The sequence below is a fragment of the Myotis myotis genome, unplaced genomic scaffold (genome assembly GCF_014108235.1).
Source record: "Myotis myotis isolate mMyoMyo1 unplaced genomic scaffold, mMyoMyo1.p scaffold_m19_p_5, whole genome shotgun sequence".
Classification (NCBI taxonomy): domain Eukaryota; kingdom Metazoa; phylum Chordata; class Mammalia; order Chiroptera; family Vespertilionidae; genus Myotis; species Myotis myotis.
The window spans coordinates 13,145,543-13,170,434 of NW_023416357.1; the positions used below are offsets into that span (position 1 = coordinate 13,145,543).

Below are 24,892 nucleotides of genomic sequence, written 5' to 3' on the forward strand. Positions count from 1 at the left end.
CTAGGAGGATTGTACTAATTTCTCTCTCCATCACAGGCTATGAAATTGCCTGTTTTGCTGTATCCTCATCACACTGTACATTAATTATTGAAAATATTAAAATGTCTTTGTCGGTCTTTGAAACATTAAAAGCCATGCATGCTTACTGTAATATACTCAGTTAACATAGAAGGGTAAAATGCCAAAGATAAAAATCACCTGTCTTAAATTTTTTTAGGTATAATTTCAGAGTTCTTTGATATAATATGTACGTGTAATTGCCTTTTTCCTTCACAACTTATTGAGGACATTTTTTCCACAACAGCAAATACACATCATTATTTTGAATTATTTCAATATATTCTATTTTCTGGATATTTTATTTTATTTAACTTATGATTTATTGGTAGGCACTGAGGTTATTTCTAGTTTATGGGTAACACAACAATTTACATATATCTTTGCATATTGACCTAATTATTAGGAAATTGTTGGGTCTCGAGTTTGGATCCATGCAGTGAGTACTATTATTTTCACAAAAAATTCTGCTTCTCCCTGGAACAGGAGTAGGTTTTCTCTCCATAGCATGACACTTACCCATTCCCCTTTCTCTGTCAAAGTCAGTATGAGAAGTGATGTGTGTAACGTTGCCTATGCTTTAAGTCCCAGCATGTGATTTCCCATATCCTCTTTTCCCTCTGCGATGAGACTCACAATATTCCAGCAGTGCCAATGTTCCTCCATCAACCTGAGTCCGAGAGGGAAAACAACATGGAAAAGACCTGCAGCCCACCTGCAGTGGATATGTCATGTGAGCAAGTAGACATTTATGATAAGCCATTCGGGATTGCTTGTTACTGCTGCAAAAACTAGCTTATCCTGCCTGACATGATACATAGCAAATAACGCTCTAGGAAGAGTGAACCTACTTATGTTCACTAGCAAGGTATTAGATTGCCCTGCTTCCACACTTTGCCAATACTAGCTATTGCATATGAGAAGTTAGGGTAGTTCTATGATGGTGCTGTCTTCTTCCAGAGAGGACTTAATTGGCTTCTGGCAGACAGTGGGGCAGATAATAGTAGGTAGACTGTAGTCTCTGTACAGTCCGGTCTGTTTCTGCCTTACTCGTAGGAGCTAGCCCTTTGGGTTCCCTACAGAAATGTGGCATGTTTAATAGGCCTTGGCAGGCCACAAACTTCAATTTGTCTCCTTAATCCTGAGACTGTGATAGACTCTACTGATGCCTCTGACCTTTATCTACTTGGCTTCTCAGTCTTTCAGCAGATACCACGAGGAGGAAAGTGATGAGACTAGAGGCTCATCTCAGGGCTTTTACCTTCTTTCTAGTACATCAGGCCTGCAAATCCTGGTTATCTCAGAAATATTGTGCCTCCAGATAGATTAATAAAAAATCATTGTCTTCCTTGCTCCCAGTGGAAGAATAGATGTGATTGAAGCTAGTTTTTCTTAACTGAAAGTGAAAGTTCCTATCATTTGTCGTTTTACTTTGTTTATACTATTGTTTTGCTGAGAAGGTATAGATTTTTGTGTAGTCAGATTTATCTATTTCTTTGTGGTTTCTAGCTTTGCTATCAGGCTTCAAAATGCTTATTAAAAGCCAAGTTTATAGAAATAATCATCTAAATTTTCTTCCAGTGTTTTTATGGCTGTATATTTAATGATTCATTTTGGCATAAGACATGAAGTAAAGATCCAACCTTACTTTTTCCCATATGGCTAAGGCATTTGTCCAACACCAGTAACTGAGTAATCCATCTTTTGTGAATATTTGTTTATAATAGATACTAGAGGCCTGATGCACGAAATTTGTGCAAGGGGCTTAGCCCTCGCAGCCGTGACTTCATCTGGAAGGTCTGGAATGTCGTCTGGAAGTCGTTTGGCCATCCGGTCTAATTAGCAGATTACACTTTTATTATTATAGATTATAATCTTTTATAAAAATGTAATCTTTTTTGTTAAACACATGGTGTCTCATTAATATTTTAATTTTCACGACTTTGCTTCCTAGTGAAGTTATATTCATTTCACATATATTTATTGATTCTTCATTTTTCTTCTTTATCTGATTTTATCCATTTAAAAAATCGCGGTTGTGTATTTATGCTAATATATAACATTACTGTTTATATAATCCCATTTAAATAATCATTTAAATCCCATTTAATATCATTTAAATAATCCCATGTATATATCATTACTTTTTCACATTTGTTGTTTCAATGCCTTATTGTTTTGTGTTGTTCTCAGCTTATCAGTAGTGATGCTATAGAATAGAAATGCCTGGGGCACTCACCTGGGCCTGTACTACCTATGGTGAGCCCTGGCCAGAGCCAGTGTTGTGGTTGAACTGGCCCTATGGTTCTTAAGATAATTACAAGATGCACCTCAGCAACAACTATCTGGGAACTTTGGAAAAACAAGATTTATTACTCACAGATTCTGGAAAGTTCACTTTCCAGACCTGGGGATACACAGCAGAAGTTGGGGAAAGAGAGACAGAGAGAGGGAAAGAAAGAAAACTTGGGGGTTCTGTAATGATGCCCACGTAGAACTTGACTTTATCTGTTTTTCTTTTATTCTAACAGTTGAAAACAAGTAATACTTATATCACTATCACAATGTAATTAATGTTAGTCAAAGAATCAACTAGTGTGCTAGGACTACCTTTTTCCCTGCAGTAGCACATTTAAAAATATTAGGGCATATAGTCACTCTTTTCTTTTTTTGTAAAGCTTTAGCTATTAGCCCATTATGCTCTTAAAAAAAGACAAAAAGGACTGGTTGCTGGAGGCAAAGACCAGCGTTAGTTAACATATAAATGTGAGAATTCCTTAGAAGGTTAATGGACTTTGATATTCAGCAAGGGCTGAGAATCAGCATTGTATTACCCTGCTGCTGGCTGAATGGCTGAAGGCAATCTGCTAATCTGATAATCCTTTATTGTTTACCAAACCTCACCATTGATATGTCTGTTTGGTTTGCTAAAGGGCAAATGTGTATTCTAATAAATAAAAAGCTTTGGGTCCGGAGATTAGGGGAACCGCTCCCGCTCCGTTAGAGAGTAAGGTCTCCGCTTGGCTTCCCCCATGCCTTCTAAATTTCTATTTCTTGTCTAGTATATCCATTTGTGCGCAGCCCCTTCTCCAGATCCTGAATCATTGCTGCAAAAGGATGCAGCACTGGTTTTAGCTTTTATAGCTCTACTGTTGAAATTTGAATATGGCACAGGCCTTACTTTGCTCTGGACATCACTTCACATATTAAAACTTTGCAGGCAGGGACATCTCTGTACTTTCTGCTCAATTTGCTTTTTTTCTGTGAACCTAACGCTGCTCTGAAAAAAAAGTCTTATTAAAACAACAACGCGATTTTGCAGTTGGATGTTTGGAGCTTTTGATCAACTTACAAGCTACTAATTTTGGAAAGACCCAAGAGGCACGTTGCCTCTACATAACATAGCTGAAACCAGAATGAATCAGAGGCAGCACAGAGCAGTAGCTATGCATTAGTCTGTGACTACATGTGTAGTATGTGCCATGTGCATCTTCCTGTGGGCAAATAATTCTTGTGAATTTAAAATCTCTTTAATTGGACACTAGGGGCTTGGAGTAGGTGAGCGAACTAAACGCCAATGACCCCTGATCAGAACTAGTGTTTTAGAGAACTAGTGTTTATGCTGGGTTCTCCCTGGTACAGATGTGGATGCTCTTTGATGGTGTCAGTTGCTCAGATGTTTTCTCTCTTGCATTTGCATTTAGTTATTTTGAAGGAACAGCATTTATAACACAGGGCTCTGTTTGTGGATTATTCATTCTGTCCACTTCCCTAATCAGATGTATTTTTCCATTTATTAAAAGTTGAGGTTATGGGTGGCTGAAGGAATAAAAGGTAAGCAAATTAGCAGGCATTTTGAGTATTTTCGTGCACAGTACTGTTGGATCTTATTTTTGCACATGCACCTGACATAACAGGTGTCGATGACATGATGCCCACTGAGGCTGGGACAGGGGCAGGGGGCAGCCGTGGGCTTTCTTCCTAAGGGTAACGAGGGAGTTGCAGGAAGGGACAGTTTTAATCAGAAAGGACACATGAGTGTGGAGGATGGAGGGGAGTCAGGCCAAGAGGCAGGTGATCTGATGGGGGCTTTTGCTGCTCTTGCAGGTGAGTGAGGGCCAGACCCAAGGGTGACATCCTGAGTAGGAGAGGAGGGAGAAGGGCAGTTGGTGGAGATGCCTGGAGGACATGGGGTGAGAGTGGTGCTGGGATGTAGATATGTTAGTTTCCAAGGCTGAATAACAGATTAGCACAGACTTGGTGACTTCAACAATAGAAATTTACCCTGTCACAGTTCCAAAGGCCAGAAATTCAAAATCAAGGCAAAAGTAGGCTTGTCTCCCTCCCAAGACCCTGGGGGAGGATCCTTCCTCCGCTTTCAGCCTCTGGCAGCCCAGGTGTTCATGGTTTGTGGCTGCATCATTCTCTGCCTCCATCAGTATATGGCAGCGATGGCGAACCTTTTGAGCTCGGCGTGTCAGCATTTTGAAAAGCCCTAACTTAACTCTGGTGCCGTGTCACATATAGAAATTTTTTGATATTTGCAACCATAGTAAAACAAAGACGTATATTTTTGATATTTATTTTATATAGTTAAATGCCATTGAACAAAGAAAAATCAAACAAAAAAATGTCAGAAGTCAGTTGCCTCTTTTGACTTCACCCTGCATGCCCTCGGGTCTATTCTGCTGAGCTGTTTCTGGGCACCACTTGTTCAGTGGTGTCATAGGTTCGCCATCGCTGGTATATGGCCTCCCCCTTTTGTGTGACTGTATCTCAAATCTCCAAGATGACCTCATCTCAAGATCCTTAACTTAATATTTCTGCAAAGACTGTTTCCAAATAGGGTCACATTCACAAGTACCAGGGGATTGGGACTTGGACATATCTTTTTTGGGGGACACAATTCAACCCACAGCAGATAGTAAGTAGGTAGGTGAGGGAGAGAGGGCCATAGCTGAGATACCTGAGTGGAGGGATCCTTCTTCTTAGAAGAGGCCCTCTGTGCAGCTTTTGGAGATGAAACTAATCCTTAGAAGTTCATTATTGTCTGCGATGCCATCTCTCTGGGCTCATCCCTGCATCCCAACTGGACATTTTGTCTGGCCTTCTAGTCACCACCATCTGGGTGATTATGCCTCTGGAAATCTCTGGCCATTGTCCACTTTTTGCTGACCTAGTGGATGGGCAGATGTGACAGGATGAACTGAAGAGGGAGGCAGAGGAGCATGCTGGGGCAGGAGAGGCCCTCCCCCCCAATTCTGTTCCTCAGTCAAAAGAAATTGATTGCATTCACTGACTCATGGAAGAGTTCAAGGAGATCTTGTCTTGTGTGTGCCTGGGGGATAGATTGCCTTTGGCTGAAGCAAGGCAGACTGTTCCCAGCCAGAAAAAGACAAACCCAAACAAAATAGCCCAACAACTTAAATACACACCAGTACCCTTTAACACTAACTGTACTTTCCACTTGAGCCTCTGGTTCAAGTTGAATGTGTCTAGTGTGTGCCAGTGATTCTCCTTTTGATTGGTTTAGGTTTCTGGGCCTTCGTTTGTTTACCAAGAGGACTGGATTTTCTTGCTGCGTTTCTTTCCTTGGCGGATGACTTTGCTACAGGCCCATGTCAGAAGTCAATTGCTTCTTTTGACTTCACCCTGCATGCCCTCGGGTCTATTCTACTGAGTTATTTCTGGGCACCACTTGTTCAGTGGTGTTATCTCTGCCCAGTGACTGATCTGACCAGAGCCTTCTAATTGGTTTCCCACCTCTGGCCTGCTCTTTCTACACCCTTCACATCACTATCAATGCCTTGTTGCTTTTTAGCCACATTTTATGGTAATAGTAATTTATTGCACTATAATTTGCATATAGTAAAGTGCACACATTCTGAAAGAACAGCTGGATGATTTTTGAGAAACTCATGCTCTTTTGCAGTCATCTTCTGCTCAAGATATAGAGCATTTTCATCCCCAAGGTGAATTTCCTCCTTCTCCTTTCCACCTAGTCCAGCCGTGGGCAAACTATGGCCCGCGGGCCGGCCCGTTTGAAATGAATAAAACTAAAAAAAAAAAAGACTGTACCCTTTTATGTAACGATGTTTACTTTGAATTTATATTAGTTCACACAAACACTCCATCCATGCTTTTGTTCCGGCCCTCCGGTCCAGTTTGAGAACCCATTGTGGCCCTCGAGTCAAAAAGTTTGCCCACCCCTGATAGTCCCTGCCCATCAGAGGCAGCGCTGCTCAGATTTCTATGCCCATGGCTTAGTTTGGCCAGCTTTGGGACTTCGGTGGAGGCGCACAATGCATGCTCTGTGCCTGACTTCTTTCATGTGATGCAGTGGTTTCGAGATCCACCCATGTTATGTGTGTATCACTAAGTTGCTTTTTTTTTCATTTTTAACAGCCTAATGTCTGGTATAATTTTAATGTCATATAATCTTTCCACTTAAGGTATAGAACTAAATGGTTTTGGGCATATTTCATTATGAATTTTTAATGTGGTAAAATATATATAAACAAAAGTTCCCATTTTAACCATTGTAACCAGCATACAATTCAGTGGCATGCATGACATCCACAATGTGGTACAAACATCCCTGCAGTCTAGTTCTCAAACTTTTTCATCATCCTAACAACCTGTAACTGTTAAGCAATAACTTTCCATTCCCTCCTCTCCGTAGAGCCAGTAACCTCTAACCTACTTTCGGTCTCTATGCATCTGCCTATTCTAGATATTTCTCATAAGTGGAATCATACACTATTGACCTTTTGTGTCTGGCTTCCTCACATAGCATAATGCCTTCAAGGTTCATCCATGTTGTAGCATGTGCCAGAATCTCATTCTTTAATTTAAAGGAATAATATTCTGTTGTATGCATATAACTCATTTTGTTTATCCATTCATCTGTTGATGGATACTTTGGTTGATTCTACCTTTTGGCTATTAGGAATAATGCTTCTACACACGGGCGTGCAAATATCTGTTCAAGTCCCTGCTTTAAATTGCTTTGGGTATATACCTATCCTATATAATAATAGACAATCATGCAAATTAGTCATCCCTCTGCTATGCTGAAGCCATGCCCACCAGCCATGCCCACCAGCCAATCCAAGTGACTATGCAAATTATCTGACAAAGATGGCAGTTAATTTGCATACGCAGGTGTCAAGCACCCCAGGAGGCGATGGTGGCCGTGGCCGTGGGCTCCCGGGACTTTCGCTGGCCCTGGGAGGCAAGGCCGTAGTCACGCCTGCGGGCTCTCGGGACTTTTGTTAACTGTCACTCCGCGACAAAGATGGCAGCGACCATAGTGGCCAGGGCAGGATGCTGGCGGTGTTGCCCCTGAAATTCGACCCCATCATCTGGCTCGGCTGCGCGGAGGGAGGGGAGGGGAGGGGCTTCAGGCCAGAGTCCACAGCGAGGGTTGCTGGGCTCATGGTGATATGAGCCCAACGTCTGCACCCCGGATGCGTGGAGGAAAGGGAGGGCAGGGGCCTTGGGCTCGCGGCGACACATTCAGCTTTAGAAGTTATTTACTAACCATCAGTAAGTAAATAACTTTTTTTTTTTAAATATATTTTATTGATTTTTTACAGAGAGGAAGGGAGAGAGATAGAGAGTTAGAAACATCGATGAGAGAGGAACATCGATCAGCTGCCTCCTGCACATCTCCTACTGGGGATGTGCCCGCAACCCAGGTACATGCCCTTGACCGGAATCGAACCTGGGACCTTTCAGTCCGCAAGCCGACGCTCTATCCACCGAGCCAAACCGGTTTCGGCAAGTAAATAACTTTTAAAGCTGAACATGTGTGCTTGGCCAGGTGAAGAGAGGAGAGGGCAGGGGCGAGGGATGCTGGCATCATTTCAGGCTGGGCTGAGGGACCCGGGGGGCCCCCCCCCCCCCCCCCCTGCACGAATTTCGTGCATCGGGCTACTAGTTAATGGTATATTGCTGCGTCATATAGTAATTTTATATTTAGCTTTTTGAGGTACCACCAGAATGTTTTCCATGGTGGTTGCACCATTTTACATCCTCACCGGCAAAGCCTAGGGTTCCAATTTCTCCACATCCTTGCCAACCCTTTAATTTCTGTTTTTTAAAAAAATCCTCACTGGAGGATATGTTTATTGATTTTTTTGCAACCCTGGTATGCGTGCCCCAACTGGGAATCAAATCTGCAACCCCTTTGTTATCATCATAATTAACTAGTTTATTAATATTAATATTAGGAAGAGAGCAAAAGGGAGGTCAGACATTATAAGCATGGTCAATCTGGGCAGCTTCACCAGGAAGCTACAGCTTCATGCTCCCCAGGGAACCTCGAATTCATTCCCTGCAGATCACTGGGGGAAGGGGTCGAACAAAGAGAATGATGGGCACATGTGCAGTGAAGTCAGGGTGACTTAGGGGAGGTGCTTGCCTGTCAGTGTAGCCTGGAGACAGTGGGTTGGCTAGGGGGTGGACCCTATCAGAAGTGTGCAAAATCTTGGAAAGTTGATTGGCCAGTTTGAGGAAACTCCTGTTTAAAATCCCCAATGACTTCTCTCTCTCTCTCTCTCTCTCTCTCTCTCTCTCTCTCTCTCTCTCTCTCTCTCTCTCTCTCTCCCCCTCTCTCTCTCTTGTTTGCTTGTGTGCTCTCTTGCTCTCTCTGCTCCGTGACCTGCACTCACCGTGCATTCCCCTGTTCTCCCTCCATAGCATGTGGCCTTCAGCAGCCGCATGGCCCATGGCTGTGTGGACCCCTTTTGTGTCTGCACCCAAAAAACTCCATTTCCACATGCAATGGACTGCAGCTGGTAGCACCAGCTAAGCTAGCCAGATGCTGGGCTGGACTGTGCTTCGATATGAAGCAGAAATTCTGGGCAGTGGCCTTTATTCTGGCCCCGCTGAAGACAAGGTTGGACTCCTTCCATGGTGAGATGACAGAATGAGACTTCGGAGGGAATCCCCTTAATTTTACATCATCAGTAAAGCTTTCCCCAAAACCCCATCCTCTTGAGGGAGCCTCAGGAAATTCTTTTCCTTGTGGCACCCAAAGAACTCCACTTCCGCCAATAACTCCTTGGTGTATGGGACAAGGCTCCAACCAACTGAGCCACCAGGTCAGGTTGCCTGTTTTTTGTGTTTTTTTTAATAAAAATTCTCGTAGGTGTGAAGTGGTTTCTCATTGTGGTTTAGTTTTGGGTTTCCCTCTTGACTAATGATGTTGAACATCTTTTCATGTGCTCATTGATCATTTGTATGTCTTTGGCTAAGTTGTTTTTTATTCTGTCAGTGCTGCGTTGAGATATAATTTACATTTGGTGAAATACATAACTCTAAGGAGTCCAGCTCAATGGATTTTCACAAATGAATATACACACATAAATATCACCCAGGTAAGACATAACTGTGTTTCAGTTACCCTAGAACTGTGGTCGGCAAACCACGGCTCGCGAGCCACATGCGGCTCTTTCGCCCCTTGAGTGTGGCTCTTCCACAAAATACCATGTGTGGGCGCACACGTACAGTGCGATTGAAACTTTGTGGCCCATGCGCAGAAGTCAGTATTTTGTGGAAGAGCCAGTATTTTGTGGAAGAGCCACACTGAAGGGGCCAAAGAGCCGCATGTGGCTCTTGAGCCGCGGTTTGCCGAGCCACAGTTTGCTGACCACTGCCCTAGAAAGTTCTCTCATACCCCTTTCCAATAATCCCCTTCACTTTTTCTTTTTTAATCACCATAGATTAACTTTGCCTGTCCTTGGATTTCATTAAATCAGTGGTTCTCAACCTTGGCTGCACGTTAGAATCACCTGGGAATCTTTTTAAAATCCTGATTTTTGGGCCTCATCCTCTGGAAATTCTCTTTCTTTGTTACTAATGTTGTGGCCTCACCCCATAACAAAGAAAGAATTTCCGGAGCATGAGGCCCAGAAATCAGGATTTTAAAAAGGTTACCAGGTGGTTCTCATGTGTAGCCAAGGTTGAGAACCACTGCATTAAATGGACTCAAACAACATGTCCTTTTTTGTATCTGGCTTAATTCATTCCGTGTAATGTGCTTGAGATCTGTGGGTGTTGTTGCAAGTGTCAGGATTCTGTTCTTTTTGGTTGCTGAGTAGTATTCCTAAGTTTGAGTTTAGCAGAGTCTCTCAATGAATATTCTTACCTAGTCCCTCGATAAATTTTTGTTTGTTTGTAACTTTCGGCTGTTATAAATAAAGCTGCCCTCAACATTCTCGTACACGTCTTTAGGTGGATATAGACTTTTCTTCCTCTCAGAAATATACCTGTGCGTGGAATTGCTGGGTCATAGGGAGGCATATGTTGAACTTTATCAGAAGCTGGTAAAGGGAACCGCCAGTTTTCCAATGTGGTTGTTTCATTTCACACTCCCATCTGCCGGGAACATGCGCGTTCCACACCCTCACCATCACTAGCTATTGTCAGTCTTTTTAATTTTAGCCATTCTGGTGGGTGTGTGATGGTATCTCATAGTTTTAATTTGCATTTCCATGATGACTAATGATCTCAAGAGCCTTCACATTTGGAAAAGGTTATAATTTAAATTTTTACATGAAAAAAAAAATCAAGTTAGAAGGCGGTGATGAGCACCTGGAGAACAGACCTTGCGCAGCCCAGAAGATTCTGTTGAAGCCCTGCCCTGACAGCTGTGAGTTGGACAGACAGATGTCAGTTTCCTCTTAGGCCACCAAGGAGTTGCCAAGTCAGTTAAAAGAGGCCTGGTGGGGGGTGTGGGGGCACCCATATTTAACGGATATTTTGAAAATAGAGAGAAGGAAGTGGCAAGGCTCTCCCCTTTTACCTGAACTCACATCTGAGAGGCAGGGTTTTAGAAGGAGAATATGATAATAATGTAGCCAGTTTAAGACCCTCACTGGTTCTCTACTAGTTTCAGACACAATCCAGCTAAGGCCCCTCCATGCCAACCCTTCATGACTTCATGACCCATCCTGTCCTCTCTGAGCAGCCGGCTGAATCTACTTCCCCACGAGTTGTCAGCTCCCAGTCTTTGTACCTGCTTGTCTGACTCTTGGAACACCACTAAGGTTTGGCTAATGAGGCTCAGCTGGGTCAGTGCCAGCCCCTCCCCCAGACTGGACCAGTTTCCAGTCCTCATCCTCCCTGGTCTCCTGGGACCAGGCTGGTTGCCCTGTTTACTTCTCTGTCTCCTTCCCCAGAGGGAATTTCCTAAGGGAAGGGGATGTCTGGTTTAAAAGTTCATCTTTGTCTTCTCAGTACCCAACCCAGATACCTGTCGACCATCAGTACCAGCTCAAGGGCACCTGTGGACATCAGTGCTAGTTGGATGGTGATGAATTCTCATGGGCTGGTGAAGGGAGGGTTCGAAAAGCAGGGTGACCCTCTTGCCCTGGGAACCTGTTCTCCCTTGGATTTGTTTTGTGTCACATATTGCTGCTAATATCCCAAAATCTGTATGGCAGATACAAACCACAAAGTCTTGTGATCTCACCTACTCTCTGCAACTCACCCCCGTGGGACCAAGGATGACTCATGGTGAAGGATCAGGGAGCTAGCTGGTGGCAAACTAGACCAATTAGTTGTCATTTGAGGGGTGCTGTAGGCACCTGGCCAGGCGTAGGTGAGCGTGTGATACCTGAATGACAGACTGGGCATGCCAAGAAAGAAGACGCACCTCCCCCTGAAAAGAAAAATGAGTGAAAGCAAAAGTTACCAAGAAAAGCAAGCTGAGCTCTGTTTCTGGCATTCCCGAGGAGTAACTGAAGCTCCCAACTACAGTGACAGCCGTTGATTGTCACTACCCAGCTGACAGCCCACCCTGCTGGTTGGCACGCCTCACATTTATGTCCCGGTGGACCAGCTGGGGCTGGCAAAAATGCAGGATCTGACGCACCCGGTCTGGCCTGGGGCCCAGGGTTCTGCATTCCTAACATTCCCAGGTGATGCTACTGCTGGCCCCTGGACCCCACTGAACCAATCGGAACACAGTAATGTTTGCGACAATAATTACACAGGATGTTTATTCGCCATCCCCTGCATTGGACTGTGGACGGAGAATAAATTGTACTAAATTCTGCCACACTACGTGACACAAACCAGGAGTTGTGCCTTACAGGCCCAAGATTTGTGCACAAACTGCCCTGAAAAAAGTTGTAGAGCTGGATGTACATGAGAGGAAGCTGCAGCAGACCAGCTGGGCGGGAGGTCTGCAGAGGAGACACTTGGCAGAGTGCGTTGAACATCCAACAAGGGTCTCAACCTTTGATGCCAATGTAATGGGCAACTTGGATGCCTTTCTTGAAACTTTACAGAGCGTTTTTTCAAGAAATTAATAAAGCTGATTATAATTTATAGATCCTGAAAGGTCCAATTTGTTTTTCCTTTATTGATTGCATACTTGATTGAAAATGTATACCCTCCCCAACTCCTTCCAGGAAAGGATAAGCATAGCTTTATCTTTTTTTGTATTGTTTTCTCCCAAACTACGAACGTGTAGTCCTACTGCTTATGCAGCTGAACAAGCAAGAGACTGGGAAGCTTTGTCTGAATTTTTCTTCCTTAATTTTTTTAAAATTTCAGACTATTAAATAGAAGTAAGTGCTCTCAAGAAGAAAAAAAAATGGGACGTTTTACTACAGAAAAGAACAAAGAAAAAGAAGTCACCTATAATATCAGCATTCAAAATCAACCACTGCTGAAACCATGGTGCATTTCTTCCCAGTTTTCTTAATGCATTGTTGAGAGATAATTTTACAACCTTGTTTATTAAAGTGTCTGTATGCGTCATTTTATAATTTAAGCTTTTTTTCATGACTAAACTTCATATACCTTTTTTTAAACAATATTTGATCACATATAAGATTATATAGTAGAAAATGTCCTTTAACTTTTTTTTTTCTAATTTCAAAAGGAGATTTTTTTTTAAAAAAGGGAAAAACTGCTTTGGTCTCATCCTTCTGAGAATATTGTGAGTCCTGGTTTAAGCCGTAAGGGGATATTTCCTATCTGGCACTGTACCTAGCATATTACCTAGTAATTCACAATGGTTGGTTTTTAATGAAATGCTAATACATTTTATTTAATAGGGTTTTTTTTGTGTGTGTTTTGTTTTGGGTTTTTTTGTGTGTTTTTTTTGTATAAGCATATACACAACCTTAATCTGAGGATCCGGTTGTCAAGACAGAAACATAAGTTATTAATATGTATGGGTTTCAGAAGCTTGTGGTTGGTGTTGTCAATAGTCTATCCTTATGGCTCAGTGTTTGCATCATGTAATGTTGCATTTATTTTCTCTCACAGCTGCTGGCTCAGAAATTCAGGAGCAGCGTGTCTGGGTAGTTCTGACCAGGGTCTCTCACAAGGTTGCCAAGTCTGAGGGCTGTGTGGTTTGAGGGCTTGGCTGGGGCTGGAGGGCCCGAGTCTGCTGTGGAGACTCGCTCCACGCCCTTGTTGTGTGGCACAGCCCTGCACCAGCTCTTCCTCATGGGGACGGGTTCTGTTCCATTCGGTTTTTCTGCATTTTGTTCTTCTAGCTATTCTCTCTCTTTAAAGCTCTCTGCTGACCTTTGCACATCCGCTGTGGAAGTTCCAGTCTTCACTTCGGATAGGTTAGGTGAGTCAGCGGTGAGGGGAACATGCCCTTATTATTGATGATCTTATTATTGATGATCCCTGTCTTCAGGTGACTTGTTAGTAAACAGGGTGGTCTGCTATCACTGAATGCTTGTAGGATGACTATGTGGAAACCATTGCCAGCACTGGGAAAGTAGTTAGGTCTCTCTCTCTCTCTCTCTCTCTCTCGTCACACACACACACACTGGACTTGAAGACAGACTGTAGTTGAACAAAGTAGTCTCTTAAAATGACAGTTTAAAATTTCAAATCCAAACAAGGGGTCTGCAGCGATAATAAAATTCACATTGTATGCAAAATTTAGTCTATAAAGTGAAATTATTCTGAATCATGAAAACCTTGACTTTATCTACTCCTTGTCCAGAGTTTGCTAGGTGATTCTGCCTTATAAGAATTCTCCTGACATAGTGTATACAGTTTACCTTTCACAGTGTATGTTTTAAAAATTTAAAACCATTTACTAGCCATCTCTTTATTTGATATAGAAAAGCATGAATAAAAATATAAATATCACCTGCAATCCCATTGCCAAAATAACTTTATTTGTATAATGAAAAGATGTCTGCACCTTGAAAGGACATTGAGACAGATCCAAAATACACAGTTAACTCTCACAGCCTCCTCTCTTCTGTGCCTTGAAAGTGGCCAGTTAAAAATTTCATCTCCCTTTAGAAAAATAAAAGGCCCTTTATGAACTTAGCCATTGCAGGAGCCATGCACACATCTTAGAAGTTCACACAAAAAGGGGCCCTACCATGTACACTATTCTCACCTGTGGTTATTAATTTTAAACTTATCTTTATTGTTGAGAGGATTACAGATGTTCCCTCCCCCCCCCTCCCCCCCGCTTTTTCCCATTGACCCCCTCCACCCCACACCCGCTCCTCCCAGGCCTTCACCACACCATTGTCTGTGTCCGTGGGCTATGCATATATGCATATAAATTCCTCAGTTAATCTCTCTCCATGCCCTCCCCCGGCCCCCAATCCTTCCTTCCCTCTGAGATTCATCAGTCTGTTCCATGTTTTTATGTCTCTGGATCTATTTTGTTCATCAGTTTATGTTGTTCATTAGATTCCACATATGAGTTAGATCATGTGATACTTATCTTTCTTTGACTTGCTTATTTTGCTTAGCATAATACTCTCCAGGTCCCTCCATGCCAGTGGTTCTCAACCTTGGCTGCACATTAGAATCACCTGGGAATCTTTTTAAAATCCTGATTTCTGGGCCTCATCCTCCGGAAATTCTGTTTCTTTGTTACTAATGTTGTGGCCCCACCCCATAACAAAGAAACAGAATTTCCAGAGGATGAGGCCCAGAAATCAGGATTTTAAAAAGGTTCCCAGGTGATTCTAATGTGCAGCCAAGGTTGAGAACCACTGCTCCATGCTGTCTCCAATGGTAAGAGATCCTTATTTTTTACAGCTGCATAGTATTCAATAGTGTAAATGTACCACAGCTTTTTTATCCGCTCACCTACTAATGGGCACTTGGGCTGTTTCCAGATCTTAGCTTTTGTAAATAGAACTGCTATGAACATAGGGGTGCATATGTTCTTTCTGATTGGTGTTTTGGGTTTCTTAGGATATATTCCTAGAAGTTGGATCATTGGGTCAAATGGGAGTTCCATTTTTAATTTCTTGAGGAAACTTGGTACTGTTTTCCACTGTGGCTGCACCAGTCTTCATTCCCACCAGCAGTGTACTAGGGTTCTCTTTTCTCCACATCCTTGTGAAGAATGCAAACACTCGTCGTTTGTTGATGGTAGCCATTCTGACAGGTCTGAGGTGATACCTCGCTGTTGTTTTAATTTGCATCCTTGGGTGATTAGTGACTTTGAGCATTTTTTCATATATCTCTTGGCCGTCTGTAAGTCCGCTTTGGAGAAGTGTCTATTTAGGTCCTTTGCCCATTTTCAAATTGGGTTGTTTGTCTTCCTTTTTGTTAAGTTGTATGAGTTCCTTATATATTTTGGCAATTAACCCTTTATCAGATGCATCATTGGCAGACACGTTCTCCCATGCAGGGGCTCCCTTTTCATTTTGTTGACCTAACATTATCTGGCAAACGTCTTTTCACATCAATGCCTGCATTCCAGCTTCATTCTGTTGGGAGGCAACACTGTCCCATAGCATAAATTCAGCCAGTCATCTCTTGATGTATATTTGGGTTATTCTCAGGCTTTTGCAATTACAGATCTTTATTTAGATCTCTTGACATACTTTTGATGTCCCTAAAGGGAATTCCTTGGGATGGAATTCTTGAGCCCACTTTCGTGTTCTTTGCATCTGACTGTTGCTTTCACATCTACATTATTCAGCCTCGGATCTGGCAGCACCAGCCTAGAATGATACTTACCACATGAAAGGCAACTGTCTTCTTTGAGGTTTTCCTGGGACTTTAGGTAATTTCCTGGCTTGAATATGGAAGTCAGATAAACAAGCTCAAAGCTCATGACATCATATGTCAGCTCCTCAGTTTAGAGTAAGTTGAGTGCTGTGCGAGGTAGGGGGTACTGAAAAGTTTCAGGGGCGTTTCATTCATCCAACACATGCTTATCAGTGTTTTGTACATGTCAGGCACTGGGGGAACAAAGTTAAAAAGATGTGCTCACCTTCCAGGGAGCAGTGGTTTGTGCAAAGCAGCCCAATGAGGGCACCAGAAAATGGGTGGAAAGGGGCTTGAATCAAGACCTGCAGGAGGGTCAGACTATATGATGAAGGCCGTGGGGTGGGAGGAAGGGCATCCTAGGCAGAGGCCACTGCCCATGTGAAGACTTGGAGGCAAGGAAAACTGACTGGGATTGGCACTGGGGAGAACCCAAACCATGGAGACATATGCGGCCATGTTGGAATGGTCAGTGCAGATCAAATCCCAGTCCTGGGCTTTACTTTCTTCTCACGGCACTTAGTCATAAATGAGATTATTGAAACTATGCCTAACACGTAATATCCAATAAATTGTGCTCATGCTCATGGTAATGCATGGCTGCCTTTCAGGAATACAGTGTCTGTCTTTGGAGTACTAGAATCCCTAACGCCACATAAACATCTCCCCCTGTCAGTGGTGTTATCATGGAGAAAGATGTTTTACAGAAATGGATTTTCAAGTCACTGAAGTTTATTCTCTTGGTTACGAACTTTAAAAACATTACATGACAAATGATGGCATTTTTCCGCACATCTGAACATGGGTAATATCCTTTCCCTTCTGGATGATCAGGACTAATTGCTCCGTATTGTACCATCTGCCCATGGGTTTGTGTGTGCTCCTTGGTGCCTCCATCTCTTTCCTTGGCTGTTTGTCAGCTTCCGTTTCTTCTGCCCACTGCCCTTCCTCTCCTCTCCACAGTGGTTTACATGGTTGTTATGAAACCGTATGTCCTAATGAGAATGCTATTAATGTAAACATCATGTTTGCTTACTTGCTCTTTGTTGTGAATTAAAATCATGCGCGTTCCTTATAAATAAAGCTTTGTTTTAAAGAATTCTAACTGTACAGAAACAGAGAGCATAAAAAATGAACATAGCTCTTCCAAAGTATTCCTTCCACACCTACCCTGTATGGATCAGGGGTCTCCAGAGAAACAACCAATAGAGAGTGTGTGTGTATCTCTAACTCTGTATATCTATAGCTATCTATAGATACACACACGCACAGATTTATTTTAAGGAACCGGTTCATGCGATGGCGGCGGCTTAGCAAGTGCAAAACCTGCAGGGTGGGCTGGCAGGCTGAATACCCAGGGAAAGCTGTAGCTCAAGTCCAGAGGCAGAATTCCTTCCCACGCTGTTCTCTTCAGGTCTTCAGCTGATTGGAGGAGGCTCATCCACAGCACGGAGGACAGTCTGCTCTACTCCGCATCTCCTGATTTAAACGTTAATCTTGTCTCCAAAGTACCTTCACAGAAACACCTGTCTCACGGGCGCACACCCCAGCGTTCCGTCCTGGCCTCCCAGGGTCTGTTGCTCACTCTGCTCCAGGGCCTCCTGGCTGGTCCCTGGGAGGGCCGGGCATGTCCTCTGCCCGGACCTTCCCTCCTGTCCCTTGGCTCGTTCCCTCACCTCCTTCTTACCCTCCCAGTGTCTCCTTGGTGGGTCCACCCAGCACCCTGCTTAAGACAGAGCTATGCTCCCTGTACTCAGCCACCTCCCGTGGCCCAGTGTACGTTCTAACACTCTATCCCTTACATGTTAGGTCTACAGTTTATGTCTTCATGAGCCCCCCCCCCCCCCCCCCCCCCCCCTTCATGAAGGCAGGGATCTGGGTTCCCTGATGTTTCCCAGGCAGGGTGCCTCACTCGTAGTCCATGCTCAATGAACATTTGAGGATGAACTGATGGGGCCCTCCTTGTTCCCCTGCTACTGGCTCAGCCCCTTGGGCTCAGCGCCTCTGACCTGCTTCCCTCTCTATTTCCAGACCGGCCTCATTGTCGCCTGCTACCACGGCTTTGTGGATGCTGTGGTGGTCTTGGCAGAGTGCCCCCATGTTGATGTCAATTGGCAGGACAGCGAGGGGAACACGGCCCTAATCACAGCTGCGCAGGCAGGTAAGACCCGGCTTCTTCTTCCCCTCAGAGTCCAGGCCTGAGAGCAGCTGCTGGGGTGTGGGGGGCCCTGGGCATGACCTCACCTCCAGACATGAATGTAAGGAGGCAACCTGAGCAGGGATCCTGTCCTACTGCTCAGAGGTACAAGGGCGATGGGTGTGGTGCACACCTTCTGTGCACTGGGGACCGTGCAGTTGACCCCGCAGTGCAGAACTCAGCACTGGGCAGAGCGAACCCAGAGACGCTCCAAAGCTTTGGAGGCTAAAGCTGCACTGCAAACCCAACCTGGTGGTCACTTCACCTAGAGCTTCGCACCCCACCCCCATCGGAGACTCGGGATCAGAAAGATTTGGGGGAACTCAGGGAGACATGCCCTGTGTTAGTGATGGTATAAAAGTAGACATGCTTCCAGGGCCGCCTTGCACTCGGCCTGGAGATGTAGAGAGAGCCAGGAGCTACTTGCGGGTCCTGTGTCAGTGTAACGAGGCGGGGCTGTTTGTGAGACACCAGGTGAGCGTGCGTCCCAGTAAGTGTCCTTCTGCCCAGGCGTCCTCTCCAGAGGCGTCCGCGTGCCCACACCGCCGGGCACTCCGTGGCTGTCCTCTCCCAGAACTGCATGCAGGCCTTTTTGAGACAAACATGACAGCTATGCTGGTCGCCTCGGGGCTGCACTTGGTTTGTAACCGTGGTATTAACCGGTTTCGTAACTGACCACTTTTCAAAATGCTTGGCTTCCAGGTTGACAGACAGCTTTGCATCATGCAGGTTCTCAGTTGCTAAGAAGCGCTTCTGGCTGAGCCAGAAGGACCAGGTGTGGGTGGCTCGGGCTGGAGGGAGTTGTTGGGAATCCGACCCAGCCAGGGCCGTGGAGCTGGAGAAAATGCCCCAAACCACCCACCGCACGTTGGTTATGGAAAGTAAACATCTGCCACTGCCCCCAGAGAGAGACCTACCTGCCTGTCCCGTCTTGCACCATCAGCTGGTGTCTGAGCCAGCGTGGGTGACCGAGCAGGGAGCGCCCGGAGGCTGGAGAAGCCAGTGTCTGCAATGTCACCCCCCACCCCCTGCCCCCGCCCGCCCTCATGTGCGGGAAGCAGCCGGTGTACATGCCTTTCAGTCAGGCTGTGGGAGGCGGAGAAAGCCCTGACTTACAGGGGGTCGGGCTGTGCTAGCACACGGTTGTTTCACCAGGTTTCGGGGTATGAAGCTTTACCACCACAGAGGTAGGGCCACCAGGCTTTGAAAGCCCAGTTGCACAACTTCCTGAGCTGGGAAAGTGGAAATGGATATGGTGACCGGGCAGTGACCAGGGGCTCATCATTCAATACCTCCCACTGGCCAGGAGCTGGGTCGGTGCCCAGGGGGTGGGAGTCGAGGGCATTTCTGCCCTTGGGTAATTCTCCAGTTAATGGCCATCTGATGGAGCTCTAATGGCGGGTGCCCTGGATGCCGTGCGGTGAGAACACTCCATCTAGCTGGTGGTTCAGGACAGGGGTTGTGAAGGAGGGAGCTTGAGCTGGGTGGTGAAGAAGTCAGAGGCAAGCTGGTCCAGCCAATGCATCCCAAAGCCACAGGGCCCAGAGGGAGACCGGTGCGTCTTAGGAATGGCAGGTTAGTGTGGCTGTAGGACTGCTTGTGTCTAGGACAGACGAGAAGCATAGATAAAATGTGAGGGAATGCATGTGAGTGGCATGAGTCTGCGTGTGTAGTGACAGGGGCCAGATGACCCTGGTGGGCCCAGAGGTGGTTGCAGAGGCAGAAAGCTCAGGTCTCGGTGGCTGTGATGGGGGTGATGGAGGACAGGTGGGGTCTGGCCCGGCTTTCAGCTCCTGGACCGCGGGTGCTGCTGACTGCAGTGGGGGGTGGTACCAGGATGGGCTCCAGTTGCGCTCAGGCCTTTGAAGGGCTGAGGCAGCCAAGTAAGAGGTCTCGACGGATGGGGATGGGGAGTGTGGGACGTTCCAATGAGTTCACAGGTGACACTGAAGCTGCTGGTCTGGGGACCCCTCTTTAGAGGTTCTCTCTCTCTCTCTTTTTTTTTTTTTTATGAAGGCTGCCCCTGAGGGGCCAGTGAGGACCAGTGCCGAGGGGTTGAGGTGCATTAACCCCTACCCATGCTGCTCATGCGGGTGGGCTCTCCCATTGACATAATACACCACATTTACTGAGTATGAGTTTCACATGTTTGGATGAACTATCTGTTAGGCACTATATTAAACTTTTTACTCTAACAGATTTACTTTTAGACTATAGAACATAGAGTGAGACCTGCTTTGAAAATGAATTTACCTCTTCATTCATAATCCAATTTTAGCTTTCACATATGTAAAAAATAATTTTCTTTATTTTTATTATTTTAATCCTCACCCCAGGGGTGAGGATATATATATATATATATATATATATATATATATATATATTTCAATATATATATATTATTGAAACAGAAACATCAATTGGTTGCCTCCCAACTGGGGATTGAACCTGAAATCTAGGTATGTGCCCTGACTGGGAATCACACTTGCAACTTTTTTGGTGTACAGAATGATGCTCAACCAACTGAGCCACCCGGACAGCCAAAATAACTCATATAGAGGTTCTCATTTTAAATGGTGGCGGGGGCAGCCTCTCAGAGGACATGAAAGCTGGGGGCAGGGGTCACCGACCTGTGTGAGATGACAGAGGATCACAGAGCCATCCTTAATCACAGTGAGAATAAAGGAAAGCAACCGAGGGGCTGCTCTTGGCGTTCGGTGCTGTTGTACCAGAGAGTCTGTTTAGGCTTTTCGCTGCTAGAATCAGGTGATGTCCCATTTCATCCAGTTCCATAACCAGTTGTACTTATTTGATGATTTCTGTATTTCAGAAGATGTCTAGTCATATGTGCTCACAACAAAAAAATCATTATTAAACAAAAAAACCCCTTTCATTCTCCCAAATGCTCCATCTCCCAAATTGACCAAGTTCTAGCTACTTGCCCTTTCAGATTTCTCCTTTTCCAACACAGGGTGTGCGTCCACTTTTATTTAAATGAAGAGGCTAACACAGTTGAGATCGTGGTTTTAACTTCTTTCACTTACTAGATCTATATCTTTTTCCACTTACTAGATCTATATCTTTTCTACCGACATGCACAAGATTACCTTGTTCTTACAGGCACATTCCTGAGTGTGATTGTATGTTCCTGGCTGTGTCCCCCCTGCCAATATCTGTGAGATAGTTCAATAAACAGTGGCTCACCCACTCTATACAAGATCCTGCTATAACACAAATACTTATTTAGCAATTACTTCATGTACACCAGCTGCACTAAGTGCTGGGTCTACCACAGTGAACAGAAGCACACCTACTCCTGCCTCCCAAAGTCTAGTTCATGTGGGGGAAGGGAAGGCATCTGTGTCTGGGTGGTGCATTTCTGAGGAGGATGCCTCTGGCAGGGTCCTGGCTGGGAACAGGTGGAGCAGTAGGCCTGCTCAGAGGGTAAACTGAGGAGCTTATCAGGGGACTGTTAGTGGGGGCGGGGCAGAATTAATGGACAGGACCCTGGAGAGAGTTGCCCTGGCAGAGGGCTTGGCTGCCTTCCAGGCACTGTAACCTGAGCAGGCCCCGGGGGGGTGGGGGGGGGCCTGAGGTAAGTACCCCCCTCTGTTTCCTCCGTCCAGGTCCCTGTGCTGAGCCCCACTGGAGACTTTAGGGCTAAGGAGCAGGGCAGATTTTGGAGATGATCATCCCTGCAAAGCAAGGCAGAGGAGGAAAGATAAGAGCATGGATAGCTTCTTAGAGCTTAGCATAGGGCATGTACATTTTTTAGAATTTTTCTTTTAAAACATATATCTTTTTTATTTCAGAGAGAGTAGAAGAGAAAGTGAGAGAGAGAGATAGAAACATTGACGAGAGAGAAACATTGATGGGCTGCCTCCTGCACATCCCCTACTGGGGATTGAGCCCACATGTGCCCTGACCAGGAATAAAACTGGTGACCTCCTGGCACATGGGACGGCACTCAATCAACTGAGCCACACCGACTGGTGGCATGTACATTTATGTGGCTGCTGCCAACCGGCCTTTAGAAAACACTGTACCAGTTCATAGTTCCCAGCGAGTTCCCAAGGGTGTTCTTGCCAGCTGGGGACATGATCACTTTTCAGTGTTTGCTGATTGTTGTTTGCAGTTGTGTTTGCCTGATTCTCACCGGAGCCTAGGATCTGCGGTGCCGTTGGGGTGCAGTTTGCGGAGTACCCAGTGAAACGGCTTCCACAACGAGGAAATGGCCTTCTCACGCAACAGGACGCGTCTGAAGGCGATAGTGGGAGGGTTGCTTCACTGGGTGGCTCCGTGATGTCAGGACCTGGGGCCAGCTTCTCAGAAATGCTCTTGACCTTTCCCTCGTGATCTCAAGAAGGACCTGGTATGGCTTCCTTTTGCCACACACAGAGGCCTCACAAAGGAGGAGCCAATCCCTGTTGCGTTTCGTTCTCTCGGAGGGAAAAACATTTCCAGAAAACATTTCCAGAAGCCTCCAGCAGTTTCGTTTACATCTCATGGCCGGGTCACGTGGCCCACACCAAAACAACTGGCTGGCAGAGGAGGTGGAATGACCTCAAGTGACTTGGTCTAGCCAACACCAGCCCCAGCAGAATCTGTGTGGTTAAGGAAAACTAAACAGCCACACGTTAATATTATTTGCTACTGCGACTGTGTTGAATGTCTGAGAGTTGGCAGTCCTGGCTTTCTACAGGACTCACTCAGCGACTGTGAGAATAAATTAGGATGCAAATGCTGTGATCTGCCTGCCGGGTGTTCCCTACAGTCTAACCTCTGTGGCTACTTAATGCACAGTAACAATGCAGCCAAGTCTCTATTAGGCCTTGCAATGGAGAGGAGAATGTATGGCAATAAATCCTCAAATAATCCCTCAACCTCATTTAGCCAGTAATTTCCATTTCTGCCATACCTCCCCTAACAAAAATACAACACAAAATCAGATAAGCGAAGAAATGAATAGTAAGTCCCAGGGATGGAGTTATGCGTTTCTTGTTCCTCCTTAACAAATGGCAGGAGTGAGGTGCAGCGAGTAAGCCAAGGGCTCTCTTTGAACTGGTGATAATACAGAGTCGGTCGGGTATAAGGAATCTTTGGTGCATCCTTGAAACTTGTTATTTCTTGAACTTACTTTAAAATTTCGGGAGGAAGGGTCCCGACATCTAGCCAGCCTGGCATTATTCCCTCCTGCTGCTGGGGATACTGGGGCAGCGAGGCTCCCAGGGGTGACTGGGGTGAGCTCCGACTGCCTGTACCAGGCCTGGCTCTGAACTGGATTTGGGGAGGGTTTCACTTCAGGGGAGAGTTTATGACGTGGCCAGAAGCCAGGAATAAATGCCTCTTCATTCTATTTGTCATATTTGTTATCACTACCCACGATCATAATTTCTGTTTGACTTCATTGTGATTTTTTTTTTTTTGAGATGTTTTCCTTTCTCTTGGTTTCTACTCTTCACTTAAGAAATCAGAACTTGGTAAGTCTCTGCAGTTTCCTAGCATTTCCTTGCCTTTTCCTGTAAACTCCAATTATGGGAGCCTTTTTTGTGATCGCTTCAGTGCTGGCCCCTGCCCGCTGGCCAGGCAGGCGTGAGCCTGGGCCAGAGGCAAGCTCACCCTGCTCCTCAGTCAGACACCTGCTCTCCCCACAGACCAGGAGGGAGGCCTGCCTGAGCGGCCCTCCCCTGCTCCCCGGCTGCATCTTCCTCTTCAGGATGGGGCCAGTGCATTCTCCCTGCAGTGCCTGTGGGATGTGATATTTCCAAAGTCAACACTTCCCTCTACTGGCCTGGTTTGGAAAACTTACATTTTGAGTACCTGGTGTCAAACCAATCAAGTCTTTAGACAACCAAATTCTGTAACATTTTTCCATTTTTAGAGCAGTACGGGTTTATTGTCTATTTTATTTCTTTGAATAAAGGGGTAAACAAGATTCTTAGCCCATAATTGGTACTCAAAAAAGGTTTGATTAATCAACAGTTGATCACTTTGATGGCCATTTTGTCTCAGATAATGCAGATTATGGCTTGAAAGTTAACAACCTTTCTGATGAGTGTACTTTTTCCAAGGGAGAAGTAGGAATCCTTTGGACTTTTTATTTAGTAAATATTTGTTGAACTTGCAGTGAATTGGAGGCTTTGGACTCATGAGCAGACTCTTGAGGACTATGGTGGCCACATGGGAATGTGGATTGCATGACATCATGGTTCAGTTGCCTAACCCACCCTCGGGGGACCAGGGAAGAGCTTGCATCAGAAGGGATAGCTCATCAGGTAGCTGGGTAAAAGGGAAGGAAGGCTGTTCCAGGCAGAGAGACTAGCTAGCATGTGCAAAGGCCACAAGATTGGAGAAAGAATGGCACACAGGTGAATTAAAAGGAGAGCGGAGTGAATGCAAAGTCTACAAGGGTGTTGGTGCAAGAGTTGAGGTTGAAGACGGGATTTAGAGGAGAAAAAATAATTTTTCCTTTACTGAGTTCTTGACTGAGAACCCTATAATAAAAGGCAGATTAAAAAGAGAAAAATCAGACTTTTATAAACATATTTACATGGGAGACCCAGAGGAAAAATGAGTGACTCAGGGAGGTGGCTTAGATCTCCATCTTATAGGGCATCTTCACCAAAG

At 45.2% G+C, this 24,892-nt stretch overlaps 1 protein-coding gene across 1 annotated transcript in view; it reads left to right on the plus strand.

Moving 5' to 3' along the window:
• The window catches only part of ANKRD33B (ankyrin repeat domain 33B), a 66,676-nt gene that overhangs the window by 19,163 nt on the left and 22,621 nt on the right, over positions 1–24,892 (plus strand). Inside the window, exon 2 of the mRNA XM_036308602.1 lies at positions 18,100–18,229. Within this exon, the coding sequence (XP_036164495.1) occupies positions 18,100–18,229 (130 nt within the window). The remainder of the gene's footprint in view (positions 1–18,099; positions 18,230–24,892) is intronic.